Raw genomic sequence first — 17139 nt, 5'->3', positions numbered from 1 at the left:
CTTTTTTTTTTTTTTTTTTTTTTTTTTTTTTTTTTTTTTTTTTTAGTGTTTGCTAGATATATCCAAGCTATAGGCCAACCTTTTAAAACCTGAACTCAAAACCTCTCCATCTTGCCCACCTGTTTCTGTCAGTGTTAAAATGACTCCTTCTAAACTCAAAATCTCAGGTCCTACGTTCTCCTCTTTTGCGACCTTTGTATCTCGTGAGTTACCAAATGTTATTTGTTCTTTCTCTTGCAGATGTCTGCTCTTTTCTATTATAACTCATACCTCAGACAGGTAAATGACCGTGGAATCAAGCACATACTGATGCAGGAACCTATGCAGGTAATTACTATTCAGTTCATGCTTAGTGACCAGTGAGTGATTTTGTATACCAAAAAAAGAACTTTCAAACCAGGTCATGGTCACAAATACATGGGCTCCTCTGTGTGGCTCACTTACCAGGCAAGACATGCATTTTGTACAGGAGTTTGAGTTTCTCTGTGAGGTCCCCATGGCATGCAGCACCTAGAATCATATAAATACAATGTGAAATGTATCATGTGTGGTAGTGATGCCTCTCAGCTTAGCATTCCCCTAAAAAGTCTACTTTTTGCAAACTGAAATAAAGACATTAGGTGACAAAAGGTCTGGTCAGGACATATTTGGGTTAAGAGCTCTGGAACCCAGATGCCTGGGTTCAATTCCTTTGTACTTACTATTTGCCCTTGGGAGAGTTAATCTCTCTGTACCTCAGTTTCCCCTGTGTAATAATAAACACAAGATTCTACCAGTGGTCTTGACATCAGGATCAAAGGAATGTGAGAATTAAATGTATTAACACGTATAACACACTTAGAATAGTGCCTGGAACATAATAAATGTGTTACTCATAAGAAAACCCATTTAACTGGGTTTCAACACTCGAACAGAATTCAGAAATAATCTCGAAACATGTTTGAGATCGCTTCCAATTACTCATTGTAGAAATCCCTGTTAGTCGTTTTGGGGTTCTCCTAAATATTTCTTCAGTTTGATTCATCCTCATCCATCTGCCATCATATCACCATCCCTTCAATCAAAAGAACACTGTTACTTTTCTTTTAAAGTCTATACGTATTGGAATCAGAAAATCCTTCACAAATATCTAGTCTTAGAGCAGCCAGTTGAAGATTAGTCAGCTTTGGGGAAAGAGGAATCGCAGAATCTGGGTCCCAGAAACAGCAGGGGTGTCCACTAAATGCAGGCATCTCCCTTCACGCCCTGACGAAAGACAGGGATCTAGCACCTGCTTGAACACTTTCAGAGATGGAGAGGTCATCACCACCAGATGCATTCTGTTCTGCAGATGTATTCTCTAACTACTGAAAGTCCTTCTGCAATTTTTGTTTTAGTCTCAGGATCCTTAACCTGCAATCTCAACTTCAGAAAGTCCACAAAGCCCATGAAAAAGAAAATTTGTCTCTATGTGCACATGTCATTTTGAGGGGAAGAAAATGTCCAAAGTCCCTATTAGATCTCCAAGAGTCCAGGACTCAAAAAAAGGTTTGGAACTGCTCTTTTTCCCTTATTCTACTCGTTAAAGCCAAACAGAATAGGTCTGTTGCCTCAATACAACAACCTTCAGATTTTGAGGACAACTCACCTGTCTCCCTCAAGCTTATCTTTTCAAGGCAAGTTTATCGTGCCCTCTCCAAATTTTTCCACTTTCTCGTAACAGGATTTGTATAGCCTTCCCCATTTTTACTCACATCCACTTTATGTGTCAACTCATCAATCAATATCTCTCTGGAGAGAGAGTCCCAGAAGACTCTTATCTACTTCAGAGAATAGTGGAGCTGTTTTTGACTTTTCCACTAATATGGCCTGAGTTTACATTCAATTTTTTTATACTCTTTCACTCTGGAGTTTCATATTGACCACGTGGTTAACTAAACTCTAAGATGTCTGCACACCAACTAATGCTAATCATGAAAGTAATGACAGACAATTCTATCTCGTAAAATTATTGTGAGAAGAAAAGTGACACACACGTGGAAAGCAGTTCGCACGAGATTTAATACAAAGCAAATAATTAATAAATGTCTGTCATTAAACCCTTTGTAAGTCAGGCACTGTTCCAAGAATTCTATTCAAAGTCATTTTATCCTGACAGTTACTCATTTGCAAATGAAGGAAAAATCAGAGGTCAAATATCAAACCCAAAGTACCAGAGAACCCTCAGTTGAAACTGACTCATTAACCATCATATTTTGGGGGCAGTGTTCAGCCAGTTACCTAATCACCAACTTCTATATACTCCTTCCTACCTTTTCCATTTGTAACAAGTTATCTGTCAAATGACCAGCTGCATCAGGACACGTATGACATATTTAGAGCCTGCCTTTCAGCAACATGATTGGAAAAGGAGATACAGTTCATTTGTGGCTTCTGATAGTAATCCCTTATTTCTAATTCCACATAGACCATCTGTTCATGAATTTCTAGAGGGACCTTCCTGGGGATTGATATCATCTTTTCCAGAATCTGTTTTTTAGTTTTTAAAAATTTTTTTCTTTAACGTTTATTTATTTTTGAGACAGAGAGAGACAGAGCATGAACGGGGGAGGGTCAGAGAGAGAGGGAGACACAGAATCTGAAACAGGCTCCAGGCTCCGAGCTGTCAGAACAGAGCCCGACGCGGGGCTCGAACTCACGGACTGCGAGATCATGACCTGAGCCGAAGTCAGACGCCCAACCGACTGAGCCACCCAGGCGCCCGACGCGGGGCTCGAACTCACGGACTGTGAGATCATGACCTGAGCAGAAGTCGGACGCCCAACCGACTGAGCCACCCAGGCGTCCCTGTTTTTTAGTTTTTAAAACCTGAACAGAATTTCTCTTTTCTGGTCTGCTTGTCTATCTCTATAATAATTGTCCCACAGAGTGACAACAGCTCTGAGCATTCTCCCAGTATCTGGAGCAAGGCATACTTTGCTCAAGAACTCAACTGCCTTTTGAGAACCCTAAATACTCTTTTTCAGTACTTTCACTATCCTGGACTACAAGCCTCTCTTTCCTTTCTTGAAGATTTTGAAGAGTATTTTCCTTACTGGAGTCACCTGAACTTAAGTCAATTAAATACTTCTATTAAATTCTATCACTTTTCTAATGCAGCACTGGTTTCTTTTTCCTCCTCCTTAATCCTGTCCAAAGATAATTTTTATAAATCCCCTTTGGATTTGATGAAAGCCACCCATCTGGCAATACGTAGTTACCTTGGGGCAGAAAAGATTAGGAGAGGGATAAAGGGGTCTTTAGCCTTGCCTGGATTGTTTCACTGTTTAAAAAAGCAGGATGTACTTACATGCTACTTGTGTAATTAAAAATTAATACCTCCTCCTTCCTAAGAAATATCCTGCTTGCTGTCCTCAGCATCGAGTAGCAAGAAAAGGATGAATCGTTGAGACAGACAGCCCTTCTCTGAATCCTGGGCCCAGCATGTACTAACTGTGTAGTTTAGTCCAATAACAGGTAAGTATTGACTCGCTAGAAACGAATGTCCCAGCAAGTTATTTAACTTTTCTGAGCTTTCATGTCTTTAGCCAAAAAAGGGGCTAATAAGAGTAAGCGCGTGGGTAACAAAGCATAATAGTAAGAGCACAAAGTGGGCCCCTGAAGTGCCTGGGTTCAAACTTCAATTTCGTAGTTGTGTGTCTTAGGCAAATTGAATGCATGTAAACATGAGCGCAGTGCCCGCAGCAGAGTAAATGCTGTATAAATGTCAGCTGTCATTAGTATCTCCTCAAAAGGCTGTTTGGATTTAGCGATAAAATACAAATTCTAAAGCATCTGAGTAGTGTTTGCACTAAAAAAGGGCTAGTTCTTCCATGTCCCCCTTCCCTTTTAAGCATATATGTGAGTGCTTTATACAAATAATTTTTTCCTTCCTAAGTGCACTTCATCTACACCCCTTTGTCTTTTTATATTTACTTATTTATTGTGAGAAAGAGAGAGAGTGTGAGCAGGAGAGGGGCAGAGAGAGAGGGAGAGAATCCTGAGCAGGCTCTGTGCTACCAGCACAGAGCTTGATGCTGGAACTCAGGAACTGTGAGATCATGACCAGAGCCAAAAGTTGGACGCTTAACTGACTGAGTCACCTAGATGCCCCTCCCCTTTGCCTTTTTAAAAACCATCAGCTTCCTTCGGCCTTTAAGCCCTAGTCATTATTCTTTTTTTTTTTTTTTTTTTTAGTTTATTTATTTTTGGGACAGAGAGAGACAGAGCATGAACAGGGGAGGGGCAGAGAGAGAGGGAGACACAGAATCGGAAACAGGCTCCAGGCTCCGAGCCATCAGCCCAGAGCCCGACGCGGGGCTCGAACTCACGGACCGAGAGATCGTGACCTGGCTGAAGTCGGACGCTTAACCGACTGCGCCACCCAGGCGCCCTTTTTTTTTTTTTTTTTTTTAAAGGTAATTTCTTTTTTTTTTTTTTTTAAATTTTTTTTTTTTCAACGTTTATTTATTTTTGGGACAGAGAGAGACAGAGCATGAACGGGGGAGGGGCAGAGAGAGAGGGAGACACAGAATCGGAAACAGGCTCCGGGCTCCGAGCCATCAGCCCAGAGCCCGACGTGGGGCTCGAACTCACGGATCGCGAGATCGTGACCTGGCTGAAGTCGGACGCTTAACTGACTGCGCCACCCAGGCGCCCCAGTAGTCATTATTCTTAAAGATTTAGAGCACTTTTTGGAGTCATCATTGGCTCTGTGCCTGACCCCTTCATCTTTCCTAGGGCATGTCGTTTTAAAGTACATGACCTGGGGACGGACGCCTAGGTGGCTCAGTCGGGTGAAGCCTCCAATTCTTGATTTGGGCTCAGGTCATGATCTCATGGTTCTTAAGATCAAGCCCTGCATCAAGCCCTGTGCTGTCAGCACAGAGCCTCCTTGGGATTCTCTCTCTCTCTCTTTGCCCCTCCCCTGCTCTCTCTCAAAATAAATAAATAAATAATTCTTTATACATCAAAAAATGAATAAATAAAGTACCTGGCCCACGGTCACAGAGTGGCACAATTAGAATGAGCTTTTTTTTTTTCCTTCTCCTTGTCTCATTCTGACCCACCGGCATAACACGTCCTACATCCACAACCTCAATGTCTGGTGGGCCAAGCTCTACTACCCTGTAGCCTTTCTGTTCCATCATGAAGGGAGCAAGAGTTCTAAAGGACATAGGGCGGTCCTGCTAACACAGAATAACGGTCAGGCAGTGAGGCTGACGGGCAGAAACCACGTGCTGCTTGTGAGGTGTGGGTGTGCTTTCTCAGGACAGCCGGTCCGTCCTCCAGGCCAGATGGAGAGAAAAGACCTCCACTGAGACCGCAGAACTGCTGCGGTTTCTTCAACCCTTTATTAAAAACATCACGAAAGGTTTTTATAACATTTTGCGATACATAATATAAATATACTTTGTGTCAAAGAAGAACAATCCACTCAAATATTCTTGTAAAGGTATCACGGCCTGTGGTTTCAGTGTGTAAGTTGGCATTTTATTGTCTTGCACATTCTCCGATAATGTATTTTAACTTGTGCTGGGGACTAACTAGTGTCGGATGCTTTAATCATATAGTATATCCGTTCATTTAAACGAATTTTACCATCAGTTTGCAAACCTTAAAATGAGACGCTCTACCCTCTAAACCCTTGGAGACAGTGTGGGGCTGTGGCCCGGAGGGCAGCACTGAGGACCACCAGGAACGGGGTGGCTATTGCTGACCCGTCATCCCTTCCCAATTCATGAAGTAACATCCCATGCTTACTTAGGCCGGAGACAAACTCTCGGAAGTTAATCAGAGAATCTCCATTTTCATCCAACAACTGGAAGAGGCGGGAGGCCAATACTTCAGAGTGAGTTCCGCAGGCCCAGGGAAAGAGAAGAGCAAACATCCCCTTGAACTGCTCAAAGTCAATGCGATACTGTTCCAGGTAAGGCAGGCTGGGGTCGTGCCGGTCCAGAGCATTGCTGCTCCCACCCCAGTAGCAGCTGGTTAGGTGCTCTGCCTGAAAAGTTAAAGAAAAAAAGAGGATTACTGGGGATGCGATCTCACGGCGGTACCGGGAAGGAAAAGTCCCGCCTCACGTTTGCAAAAAGCCTTTTTGATACACCTGTGTCTCCTGGGGCAGGAGCTCTGGTCTTAGGGCTCCCTGTCTTCTCCTTCTACACCCATCTCCACTGGAACACCCCCACTAACTCCATGGCAACCACCTCTGCAGGTTACATCCGGCATGAAAGGTCCAGCTCAGTTACCGGAGGTAGGTGAATAAAGGGACCTCCCCACATCCCCTGCCTCTACCCCTACTCGTTTCCCCTTTACACACTGACACACGCTTAAGAAAAAAAAAAAAAAAACCATAAAAATAAACAAAAATATTTATTTAAAAAAGTTAAATGAAAGGATCTGTAATTTAGGCACTCTGACCAGCTTGTTTTCTAGGTGAGGATGAGAAAGCCCAGAGGCTGAGGGGCTATCACGAGGTCATCAACTGCGTACTCAGGGCAGAAGCATCATGACATTTGGGGTTTCTGAATTCCTAGTTTAGTGTCCCAAAGACCCCTTTCCTCTTGGTTACTGAAATTACATAAATATCATAGTCACAGTATTCAAGCTACAAATGTGTGGTTTTCTTATTTCACGCATCTGAAAATAGCTCTAGGAAAATTCTGAGTAGGAACCACTATGGTGAGGAGAATAGAGATCTGGAAACAACAAAAAGCTTCCTGTTTCTGTCCTTGGAAACAAGGCAGCCTCTTATTCATGAAGTCATATTGATCCTGGTAGATATGTGCACCCATTCTAGGAAGACCACAAAGATAAAACTTGTAATAGAAAGGCCCAGAAGGACACCCTTCCCCCAGACATTTACAGTTAGCTCTGGATGGTAAATGGGGGAGATGGGAGGGGCGTGAAGAGGAGGACTTTATTTTTACTTTATTCCCCATTGTACTGTCTGAGTATCTCACTACAGTAATGTATAAATATTGCAGGAGAAAAAGAGCACTTTCGAAACAGATCTTTCCCCTAGCTTAGGAGCTGTGTAAGGGGGGAGTCAGTAGTGGGTATAGTAGTAGTTTTGCTCTTAGAAAGGAACAAAGCCCAAATGTCTTGATCACAATTGTTTACTGGGAATCACAGCGAACAAACTAAAAGAGAGGAGTGGGGGTAGGCAAGAGAGGGGGAGGAAGAGGTGGAGTGCAGAACCAAAGGCAGGTTTTTGCAATGCAGCCTTGGGAGAATAAAGGAAGTGGGTCAGAGTTCACGGGGGTTTGGGAATGCATTCCCGGGCTGTAGTAGTAAGGTCAGAGTGGGGGGGGGGGGGATGTTCAAGGCAGGCAGGCGGGGCTGAGGTCAGAGAGCCTGCAAGGATCAAGCCCTAAAGTGATGCCATCAGTGGGTGGGATGGCCTTGGTAATACATCCCTGGGAGGGGTCCTCTTTGCCTGAGCTACTTCCTGGATAAAGGTTGCCTCAGGCATTTCCTCCTAACTAAAGCTTGCAAAGTACTCTGGAACCAGGCTGGAATGTGAGTCCAGGCACTTTGACAGTGCTCACAAAAATCAGGAAAAGACAAGCCAGTTCCTTGATAGCCCCCACACTCCATCATGGGGGGACTAGGGGCCCAGACATCCAAAAAGGACCAAAGGAATAATTTAGAGAGTTCAAGAGAAATTAGGGCAATGGGGCCCTGAACTACATTTGTCATCAAATGTGCCTCAAGGTGGCAGCCTTTCACCCTTTTCCTCCAAGTTTTTGTTTTGTTTTAATTTGAGTAGTATCATTGACACACAATGTTACGTTAGTTTCAGGTATAGGACTTGCTCCTCCAGAGGGGATGCATCTTTCCTTTGTACATGCAGGAACCCCTCCCCACCCCCTGCTCCCCAAAATTGGCTTTTTAAAGGATTAAGAAGTCTGGCAAGGTGTCTGACACATAGTAATGTCTCAATGTTCATTCAAATGATTTAAAGCCAATGAAAGGGTTCAGAAGACTCAAAAAAAGAGAGTCCATAATGAAGTTTTTATCTTGGGTTCCACGGTATCTCCTGAGGCTCCTTCTGACCCCTGACACCGAGTCTCAGGTTCTTTCTTGGGGTGCATGGTAGATTGGGGGAGTTCCTGTTTGTCAACACAGCCTCAGGGCAGGGCTGTGGAGTAAAAGAAGAGTTTGCTTTGTTCAGGTGCGAATGACCCAACCAGTGCAGACGTGCCCAGGCTTTGGCAGTTTCTGGGTCCGGGACTTCCGCACAACCAGCTCTGGCCCTCCTTTCCCTGGTGTCCCCCCAAAGCAGCCTCCTCTTTCTAACGTCAATGCCCTTCCTGCTATCTGTTCATGGTCTTGCTGCCTCTGGCTGCTACTCCCCCTTCTGCTCGGTTACCCCAAATCTTACCCGCCACCCTGTAAAGCGGATTTCTTCTGGTCTTCAGCATCTCTTCAAAATCTGATCTTAATTGGATCATTGTATCTTTGGTTTTGATCCAAGTTGGATCACTGTATTTTTCCTTTATGAAACCAAGAGGGGCCCTTTTCGTATGAATAACCAACTTACACTGAGCAGTTAGTTATGGCGTATGAATAAAATATGAATGGGCTGGCATACTATAAAGACCTCACCATCAAGTGCAGAATAGAGGCTGGTGGGGGGGGGGGGGGTGTGATGTCCACTCTGCTGGTCATGCTGCTGGGATACACGAAGGGCATCATTAACCAGCTATGGACCACTGACCACTAACTTACCCATGTATTCATTACACATGTTTAGAGCACCTGCCAGGGACAGACACTATAGTAGGCACCAGTAAAACAAACAAACAGAAAATAATGGTGGTGCTCTTTAGTAGCTAACAAGCAAGTGGGGATATTAGTGAAAACATTCCCAGCTATCACATCCTCTGATTTTAAGATCTGTTAGTGTTCAACCCAGACCTTTGTCCCTTAATGCTTCCTGCTGTACTATGTTTGCAGGTCTCCAAATAGTCATATTATTTCTGGCAATAAAAGGGGAACATACAAGAAGCTACCCAATTAGAGATCAGGATAAAGTTGGCATCAGCATAAAAGACATCTTTTCAAAGTTTCTCCAAAATGGCCACATTTTTGCCTATGAGGTTGATAACGATGGTTAAAAGTATTTTTTCTAGAAGAAAAAAATTCTACATTGCTTTATTTACTAATAAAATGTCTTCTTATTCAGGATCAAGATTGGTACGGGCTGAATTATGGAATGAAAATCACAGCACTTTAACCAATTAGGCTTTTCCTTACGCATATGAACAGCTTTATTCTTATTCGGGCTACATATCTCTTTTTCAGTGTGTTTTAATATAGCTTAATACAGGAAAGCTCTGAGGGTGCTTTAATACAGCTTCTTGTAAGACATTATAATGTACAATAATTTCAGGGAGACTTTAAATTCAACTGCCACCATTCCAATGAGTGTTATAAAGTAATACCGTATTTTGTTAGGACCAAGGAAATAGCTAAAATATATATGGAGTGGAACAGCGCTAAAACATCAGCTTAAGTCAGTTAAGAGAAAATGCTTATTTTTCATATGAAGCACTCCATTTGTAAAAAAAGTGTTTATTTTTGAGAGAGAGAGAGGAGAGAGCATGCATGCCCAGGAGGGGGGCAGAGAGAGAGGGTGGCAGAGGATCCAAAGTGGGCTCCGCGCTGACAGCAGCGAGCCTGACACGGGGCTTGAAAACACAAACTGTGAGATCATGACCTGAGCTGAAGTCAGATGCTCAACCGACTGAGCCACCCAGGTGCCACGAAGCACTCCATTTTTATACTCTCAGCTCTATCTTAATATTTTGCATGTCGACACTCATGCTGTCCCTTAACAATTTAACAGAAATGGGGCGCCTGGGTAGATCAGTCAGTTAAGTGCCCAGCTGTGGCTCAGGTCATAATCTCACAGTTCATGGGTTCGAGCCCCGCATCAGGCTCTCTTGCTGTCAGCACAGAGCCTGCTTCAGATCCTCTGTCCCCCCCTCTCTCTGCCCCTCCTCTGCTCGTGCTCTCTCTCTCAAAATAAATAAATATTAAAAAAAAATCTAGAACTAATTGAATCATTACAGTGAACTCTTTTATTCCCCTGGATGTACATGCATTTAACTTTAAAACTCACCTTGAGGGGCATGTGGGTGGCTCAGTCAGTTAAATATCCGACTTCGGCTCAGGTCATGATCTCACGGTTCATGGTTCTGACCTGTCAGCAAAGCCTGGAGCCTGCTTTGGATTCTGTGTCTCCATCTCTCTCTCTGCCCTTCCCCCCCTCTCCTTCTGCTTCTCTCTCTCTCTTTCTCTCTCTCAAAAGTAAATAGACATTAATAAAAAAGAACTCACCTTGAAAAGAGCATAAAGTTCTTCTAGCTCATCAATGGTAAAGGAAGTTTCTGTCACAATTGTTCGGACCTTTAAGAAGGTAGACACAATTAATTTCACAATCTCAAAGATGTTATATTGGGAAAGTCCCTGATTTTCTTGTTTTAAATCATCTCAGTCTGTGAAGCAGGAATTTATGGAGAAAGAAGGCCATCCACTATTTTTCAAAGGACTTACCACATTCCGTTTCGTAGTATCCTCCAGTGTCTGGATCACCTTTAGTCTCTGTTTGAATCTCATCTGCTCAATCAAGTCTGCCCGGATGGTTCCAAATTTCTGGAAAGGAGCAATATTGGTGTTTCTGAGAAATCTGCTAAAGCACACAGTCTGCAAGATTTATGGAGACACAATCCTGATACATAGAAGAAACTGAATTTACCATTTTACCTTATGTTTGGGTTTTACTTATTATACCTATCGCCTACCGCCCCCCCACCCCCCCACCCCCAATTACTATGAGAGCAGAGACTGTTGTCCACTGGAGTGGAGGACAGTGCTGATTTACTAAATGCTCAACAAATATTTGCTGAATACATCGAATTCTCATGATAATACCAGGAAGGAAGTGCTCTTCTCCCCATTTCAGACACAAGGAAACAGAAGTTTAACAAAGACACTAACTTGCCCAAGCCCACAGAGCTGGTAAAGCATTCATTGCAAAGTACAGGCTACAGACAGAGAACTGGACTGGGGCGCCTGGGTGGCTCAGTCGGTTGAGCGTCCGACTTCGGCTCAGGTCATTATCTCACAGTTTGTGAGTTCGAGCCCGGCATCGGGCTCTGTGCTGACAGCTCAGAGCCTGGAGCCTGTTTCAGATTCTGTGTCTCCTCTCTCTGCCCCTTCCCAACTTGTGCTCACTCTCTCTCTCCTTCAAAAATAAATAAAAACACTGAAAAAAAAAAAAAAACATTAAAAAAAGAAAGACAGAGAACTGGATTTACTTCAAATTGAGCCAAAATATATATGCCTTTGATTCACAACAATGAGAAAACATTAGTTGTAAGACAGAAGAAAACTAAATTTTATTGAACCTACAATTGTGTCATTGGCTCCTTATCATGACTTTGTGAGTTGGCACCATTACTTCCATTTTACAGATGGGAAAACCAAGGTTCAGAGAGGTTAAATAAGTGACTCAGAGTTCCACAGGTGCTGAGCTGCAAGTCGGAGGCCCAGACACCAGCTCCATAACTCCACCACCCACCATTCTATCCAACAAGAAGTTCTCTCCCGTCTCTGGGTAGATCAGAGCATAGATTTTGGAGGTAGACAAAATTTTATTCAAATTCATGTTCTTTGCCGTTGCGAGTCTATGCAATTCAGTTGAGTCTTCTGAACCTCACTTTATTTCTCTGTAAATGAGACACCAAAACTGTCCTTGTAGAACTGTGGTTAGAACAAGATAGATGTATTAATATAAATAACTGACAGTAGTCACTAATATTAAACATTGGCTTGATAATCTTTGCAGATTGCTAAAGAAAGAGTTATTTCCTAGCCTGACCTTCAAGAAGCCTTGTATGTCTATACTGAATTAACGTCTGTTCCTCAACTAGAAATGGATCCTGCTGTTTGCTAGGCAGAACCCTCCCTCGGCCAGACCTCTGGGACTGGTAACAGACAGAACACAATGGAAACACAATGACCCTTCCATCTGAAGCAAACAGTCGCAACCTAAAAGGAAACCATGGACTCTAAGTTCCTGCCTGGAGGATGTCTAAATGAAAATGAGCAATGAGAATGACTGAGTCCCTCTCTCTCTCCCCTAATCCCCCTTTCTCCCACCTTTTGCAGGGGCTCTGACAGAATGAAATACTAAATATAGGGCAAACTAAAAAGGTGCCTCGGTACATCCCGGAGCCAACATTTTCCATTACCCAAAACAAGGGCAAAGCCTGGGTGTAACACTTCTTCCCAGGCATTGCACATTTCAGTTCCATGAAAAGAACTAATTCACTAACGTAACGACAATACTTTTTCTAACAAATAGAATTTAGTGATGCGAGTGAGGGAGCCTAAGATTATCTCAATTTTCTAAAACCTACCCTTCCTTAAACAATAAACAAAATTATCCATCTCATTTACATCTCTTCTCCAACTCAATTTTTATCTGAATGTTTCTGTGAGCTGTTTCTAATTTTCCAACCTAATCTCTGATGTCTTTAGGAGCTGAGAAGCATTTTCAATGCAGGCACAGCATCCTCTTTTTGCTTCTTTGCCCCACTCCCCTGGCCTTGCTGATACCAGCTAAGAACTAGGTATTCGGCCCTTCGTTTCATACCACTTCACCCCTCCTGCGTTCCAGTTCTCACCGCACAGACTTGAGACAAGGAGAACAGCTCGGGAAAAGGAATGATGTGGGGACCAGTTTGTCTCAAGTTTCCAGTGCGTGTTCTCTGGCCTCTCCCACCCCCACCATCATTCCTGAGTGGACAAGAGCTCCCTTCCCCATGCTGGGCAGCCTCCTGTGATTCGTTCATCCCCTGTGTTGCTGGGAAGACAGGGATGATGGAGAACAAATACAGATTTTACAGAGAGACCACAAGGGCCAGGCTCCATCAAGTTCAGAAGGCTCCTCCTTTCTAAATCCTCCAGAGAGAACTAGAAATATTTAAATGCTGAGGCTTAAAAAAAAGGGGGGGGGCAACATAAAACAGTTTAGGCCTTAAGTCCTATGTAAGGGATGGGATGATCTGAACGAATCTGCCTACCACAAGGAAATTTATTGAAACAAAAAGAAGGCATCGTTTCTAAAATCCAAACTCTACAGCGTCTGTTTTTCAGTAAAGGTATCCCATCGACATTATGCTCGAAAGTGCCCTTTAAATGTTTCTTATTTTCTGGGGTACTCATTCTCCTGGGATAGAGAATGGGGCTCACTCCTGTTAGCCAGAGGACCGAGCACTATTCACACCTGAGGGTCCTTTCTGTGGTCAGAAATCTCCCCAAATCTCCAAAGGCCTAAGGTGGTGCCTTGGAAGAGTGGGTTGGGGGAGAAAAGAGAAACTGATGGGATGTGAGTGAGTCTCTGGACTTTGAAAAAGTAGCAGAAAGTTGTGGGGGGCTGAGACCAAGGGCTGGGTGAGAGATTTCTCAAACTGCTGAAAGAATACTTCCCCCAGATTCTGCCCTGCTCTCTGCCATGACTGCATCTGTCTGTCCTGGGTGCTCGTGTGTTGGGTGGGGCGGAGGTGTTCCCGTGGAGGAAAGAGGAGGGTGAGGAGGAAGAAGAGAAGAAGGAACCAGGACATGAAGTCAGTGTGAGTTGTTTGCTTGTTGGTGTCCTATGTTTGCTGAATGAGTGTCTCTCCAGGGGTCCTCTGATCATTAAAGAAGTCTCTATTCATGACAAGATTAATATCCAGGCAACACCTTCCTAACTCTTGTCAGAAAGCAGGCCCATGTTTTATAACCAAATTTGTGTTCCTCACAAAGTTTTAAAGTTTTGCCTAGCATAAAGGTCTAGAAAAGCCATTGTCACATGAGGAAAATGTTTACAAAATAACATTTCAGTCAGCTTCAGTGTAAAATATCCCATGTGAACTAATTATTAGCTGTAGTTTGAACATGTTAATTAAAACATAAGAAATGGTGAGTAGCAGTAGAGATAAACAGATATGAGATCTGAATCTCAGCTCCAACATACTGGGAAACCTTGGACAGGTTACTTAACCTCTCTGAGTTCTATGATTTGTAAAAGGGGCATAAAAATACAACCTGATTCTCAGGCTGGTGATCACTAATTCTCATAGGGCATGGAAAAGTCAAAGCACAATGCCCTGTATCGTTATATATTTACCTAGAATTTATTTTAAAAGTTGCAGAAATTATAAAGAGGCAGCCATTGGGTTGGGAGGCTCATGGCATGTATTGTTTGGCCTAAAGTGTATTTTGAAAATTAGGACAATTCAAATAAAATCCAGACCTCCAAGTTCTCTTGAACAATCAAAAGGTCTGGCAACAATGGTTCCTCATCTCCAGTGGCAAAGAGGCTGGCTCGCCACCAAGAGGGACCTTACCATCTAGTGCCCCGAGGCCACGTTTCCCCACTCCTTCACCCCCTCCCACTCAGTGTCTGTCTCACATGCAGTCATGTGTGCTTGTCACCCACTCTAGAGCATGTTCTTTAAAAATACACCATTGGGGGGCGCCTGGGTGGCGCAGTCGGTTAAGCGTCCGACTTCAGCCAGGTCACGATCTCGCGGTCCGTGAGTTCGAGCCCCGCGTCGGGCTCTGGGCTGATGGCTCAGAGCCTGGAGCCTGTTTCCGATTCTGTGTCTCCCTCTCTCTCTGCCCCTCCCCCGTTCATGCTCTGTCTCTCTCTGTCCCCCCAAAAATAAATAAACGTTGAAAAAAAAATTAAAAAAAAAAATACACCGTTGGGGCACCTGGGTGGCTCACTCGGCCAAGCACCCGACTTTGGCTCCGGTCATGATCTCCTGATTTGTGAGTTTGAGCCCAGCATCGGGGCTCTACACTGACAGTGTGGAGCTTGCCTGGGATTCTCTCTCTCTCTGCCCCTCCCCCACTCACTCTTGTGCTCTCACTCCCTCACTCCAAATAAATAAATACATTAAAAAAAATAAAAATACACCATTATTCTACAGTTTGGCCTCTATATAGGAGACATGCTTTGGACGTCTTGATATGACAGAAAGCATACAGTTTCATAGTCAGATATGGATGCCAGTCTCATATTCCACAGAGATTTCATGAAACCTGATGTCCCTCAGCTTCTTTATCAGCAAAATAAGGGAAAATAATTCCTGCCTCTTTGGGTTGTAGTACGGTAGCTGTTATTACCAATAGTAATGTTGGCAAAAGAAGGAAAAGAGCACATGTCTAAAGATCGGGCAAAATGTCCTAACGTTATATGTAACTAAGGTACCACTAACAACTGGTGATCACTAATTGAGAGGTCTGCATTACTTTTTGGAGGAATGAACAACTTTTTAAAAATTAAACTTGGTGGGGCGCCTGGGTGGCGCAGTCGGTTAAGCGTCCGACTTCAGCCAGGTCACGATCTCGCGGTCCGTGAGTTCGAGCCCCGCGTCGGGCTCTGGGCTGATGGCTCAGAGCCTGGAGCCTGTTTCCGATTCTGTGTCTCCCTCTCTCTCTGCCGCTCCCCCGCTCATGCTCTGTCTCTCTCTGTCCCAAAGATAAATAAACGTTGAAAAAAAAAAAATTAAACTTGGAATTAAAAGCTGTAGATTAGCAAAAAATGTCAAGCCCCAACTGTCTTCCTATTAGAGATACATAATCAAGGGTTTACAAGTGAGATAATATGCTGTCTAGAGTTTGCCTGAAAATACTCCAGGAAAAAAAAAGTGACTTAGATGAAAGAGATCAGAAAAATGTTGATAATTGTTGGGACTGGGTGATGAGTTAATGGAAATGCATCAGGTTATCCTCTGAGTTTCTACTGTGCTTGAAAATATCTATACATTAAAGATCAAGAAAGAAAAACATTCACACCAGTTGTTGGTAACGTATCGCCAAGGCCGAGCATGATGCCTGGCAAAAGAGAGGCACTTATAACATTATTTTTTAATGTTTATTTATTTTTGAGAGAGAGAGGTCGAGAGAGAGAGACCATGAATGGGGTAAGGGCAGAGAAAGAGGGAGACACAGTATCCGAAGCAGGCTCCAGGCTCCACACTGTTAGCACAGAGCCCGACATGGGGCTTGAACTCACCAACCGCGAGATCATGACCTGAGCCGAAGTTGGACTCTTAACTGACTGAGCCACTCAGGCACCCATAACATCTTTAAAGATTTTTTCAATAAATGGAGGGGCGCCTGGGTGGCTCAGTCGGTTAAGCGGTCGACTTGGGCTCAGGTCATGATCTCGCGGTCCGTGAGTTCTAGCCCCGCGTCGGGCTCTGTGCTGACAGCTCAGAGCCTGGAGCCTACTTCGGATTCTGTGTCTCCCTCTCTCTGACCCTTCCCCGTTCATGCTCTGTCTCTCCCTGTCTCAAAAATAAATAAACGTTTAAAAAATAAGTAAATAAATGGATCAATGGCGTTTCTTGTATCTCCTGGGTCTTCCCTCACTGACACAGCTGTAGTATCTTCTTTGCTAGTCTATTCCTTCAGCTCTCCCCAGTCCAATTTATTGCATAGGGAGCAGAAATAATGTACTTAAAGAAAAACTCCCCTCAGCTTCCAAGGTGCTGTTGAGTGCCTTGCAAATCCATCAGTGGTTTCAAGACTCCCCACGAACCAGTCTCTACTGGACCACTGACCTCATGTTCACCAGTATATTTACAATTCCATCTCCATTCTATCCAGACTAACCCCACTGGCCCAGGCTTTAATGCTAGGGAGTCACTTTCTAGCTGTGTGGCTTGGAAAACCTAGCTCAACCTCTCTCAACTTACAATTTTACCTTAAAAGGGGTTAACTGGTACCTGGTGGGTTTGTCTATGAAGTATTCGGCACCCTGCCTCACACAGGGCAGGCTCTCAGTGAACGGTACCTTTTGCGGTCATCAGCAATAAGCCCAACACATAACTGCCTGTCCCGCGCAAACTTCTCCCTGTGTTTTAGTAGCCACATCCTTTTCTTTCCTTCTTTTCTTTTTCTTTCTTTCTTTCTTTCTTTCTTTCTTTCTTTCTTTCTTTCTTTCTTCCTTCCTTCCTTCCTTCCTTCCTTCCTTCCTTCTTTCCTTCCTTCTCTTTCTTTCTCTTTCTTTCTTTCTTTCTTTCTTTCTTTCTTTCTTTCTTTCTTTCT

General features: G+C 43.7%; 1 protein-coding gene across 2 annotated transcripts in view; it reads right to left on the bottom strand.

Annotated features, from left to right (window-relative positions):
• The window catches only part of TBC1D9 (TBC1 domain family member 9), a 117187-nt gene that overhangs the window by 8030 nt on the left and 92018 nt on the right, over positions 1-17139 (bottom strand). For both annotated transcript variants that reach the window (XM_040473356.1, XM_040473365.1), the window contains exons 14-17: positions 10585-10683; positions 10369-10437; positions 5782-6022; positions 445-510 (exon numbers count right to left, since the gene is read on the bottom strand). In XM_040473356.1, coding sequence (XP_040329290.1) covers positions 445-510; positions 5782-6022; positions 10369-10437; positions 10585-10683 — 475 coding nt within the window. The remainder of the gene's footprint in view (positions 1-444; positions 511-5781; positions 6023-10368; positions 10438-10584; positions 10684-17139) is intronic.

This window comes from Herpailurus yagouaroundi, unplaced genomic scaffold (assembly GCF_014898765.1).
Source record: "Herpailurus yagouaroundi ecotype Mexico unplaced genomic scaffold, PumYag 28, whole genome shotgun sequence".
Lineage (NCBI taxonomy): Eukaryota > Metazoa > Chordata > Mammalia > Carnivora > Felidae > Herpailurus > Herpailurus yagouaroundi.
Note: the sequence above shows the minus strand (reverse complement) of the source record. Positions and strands in the feature narration are given on the sequence as shown.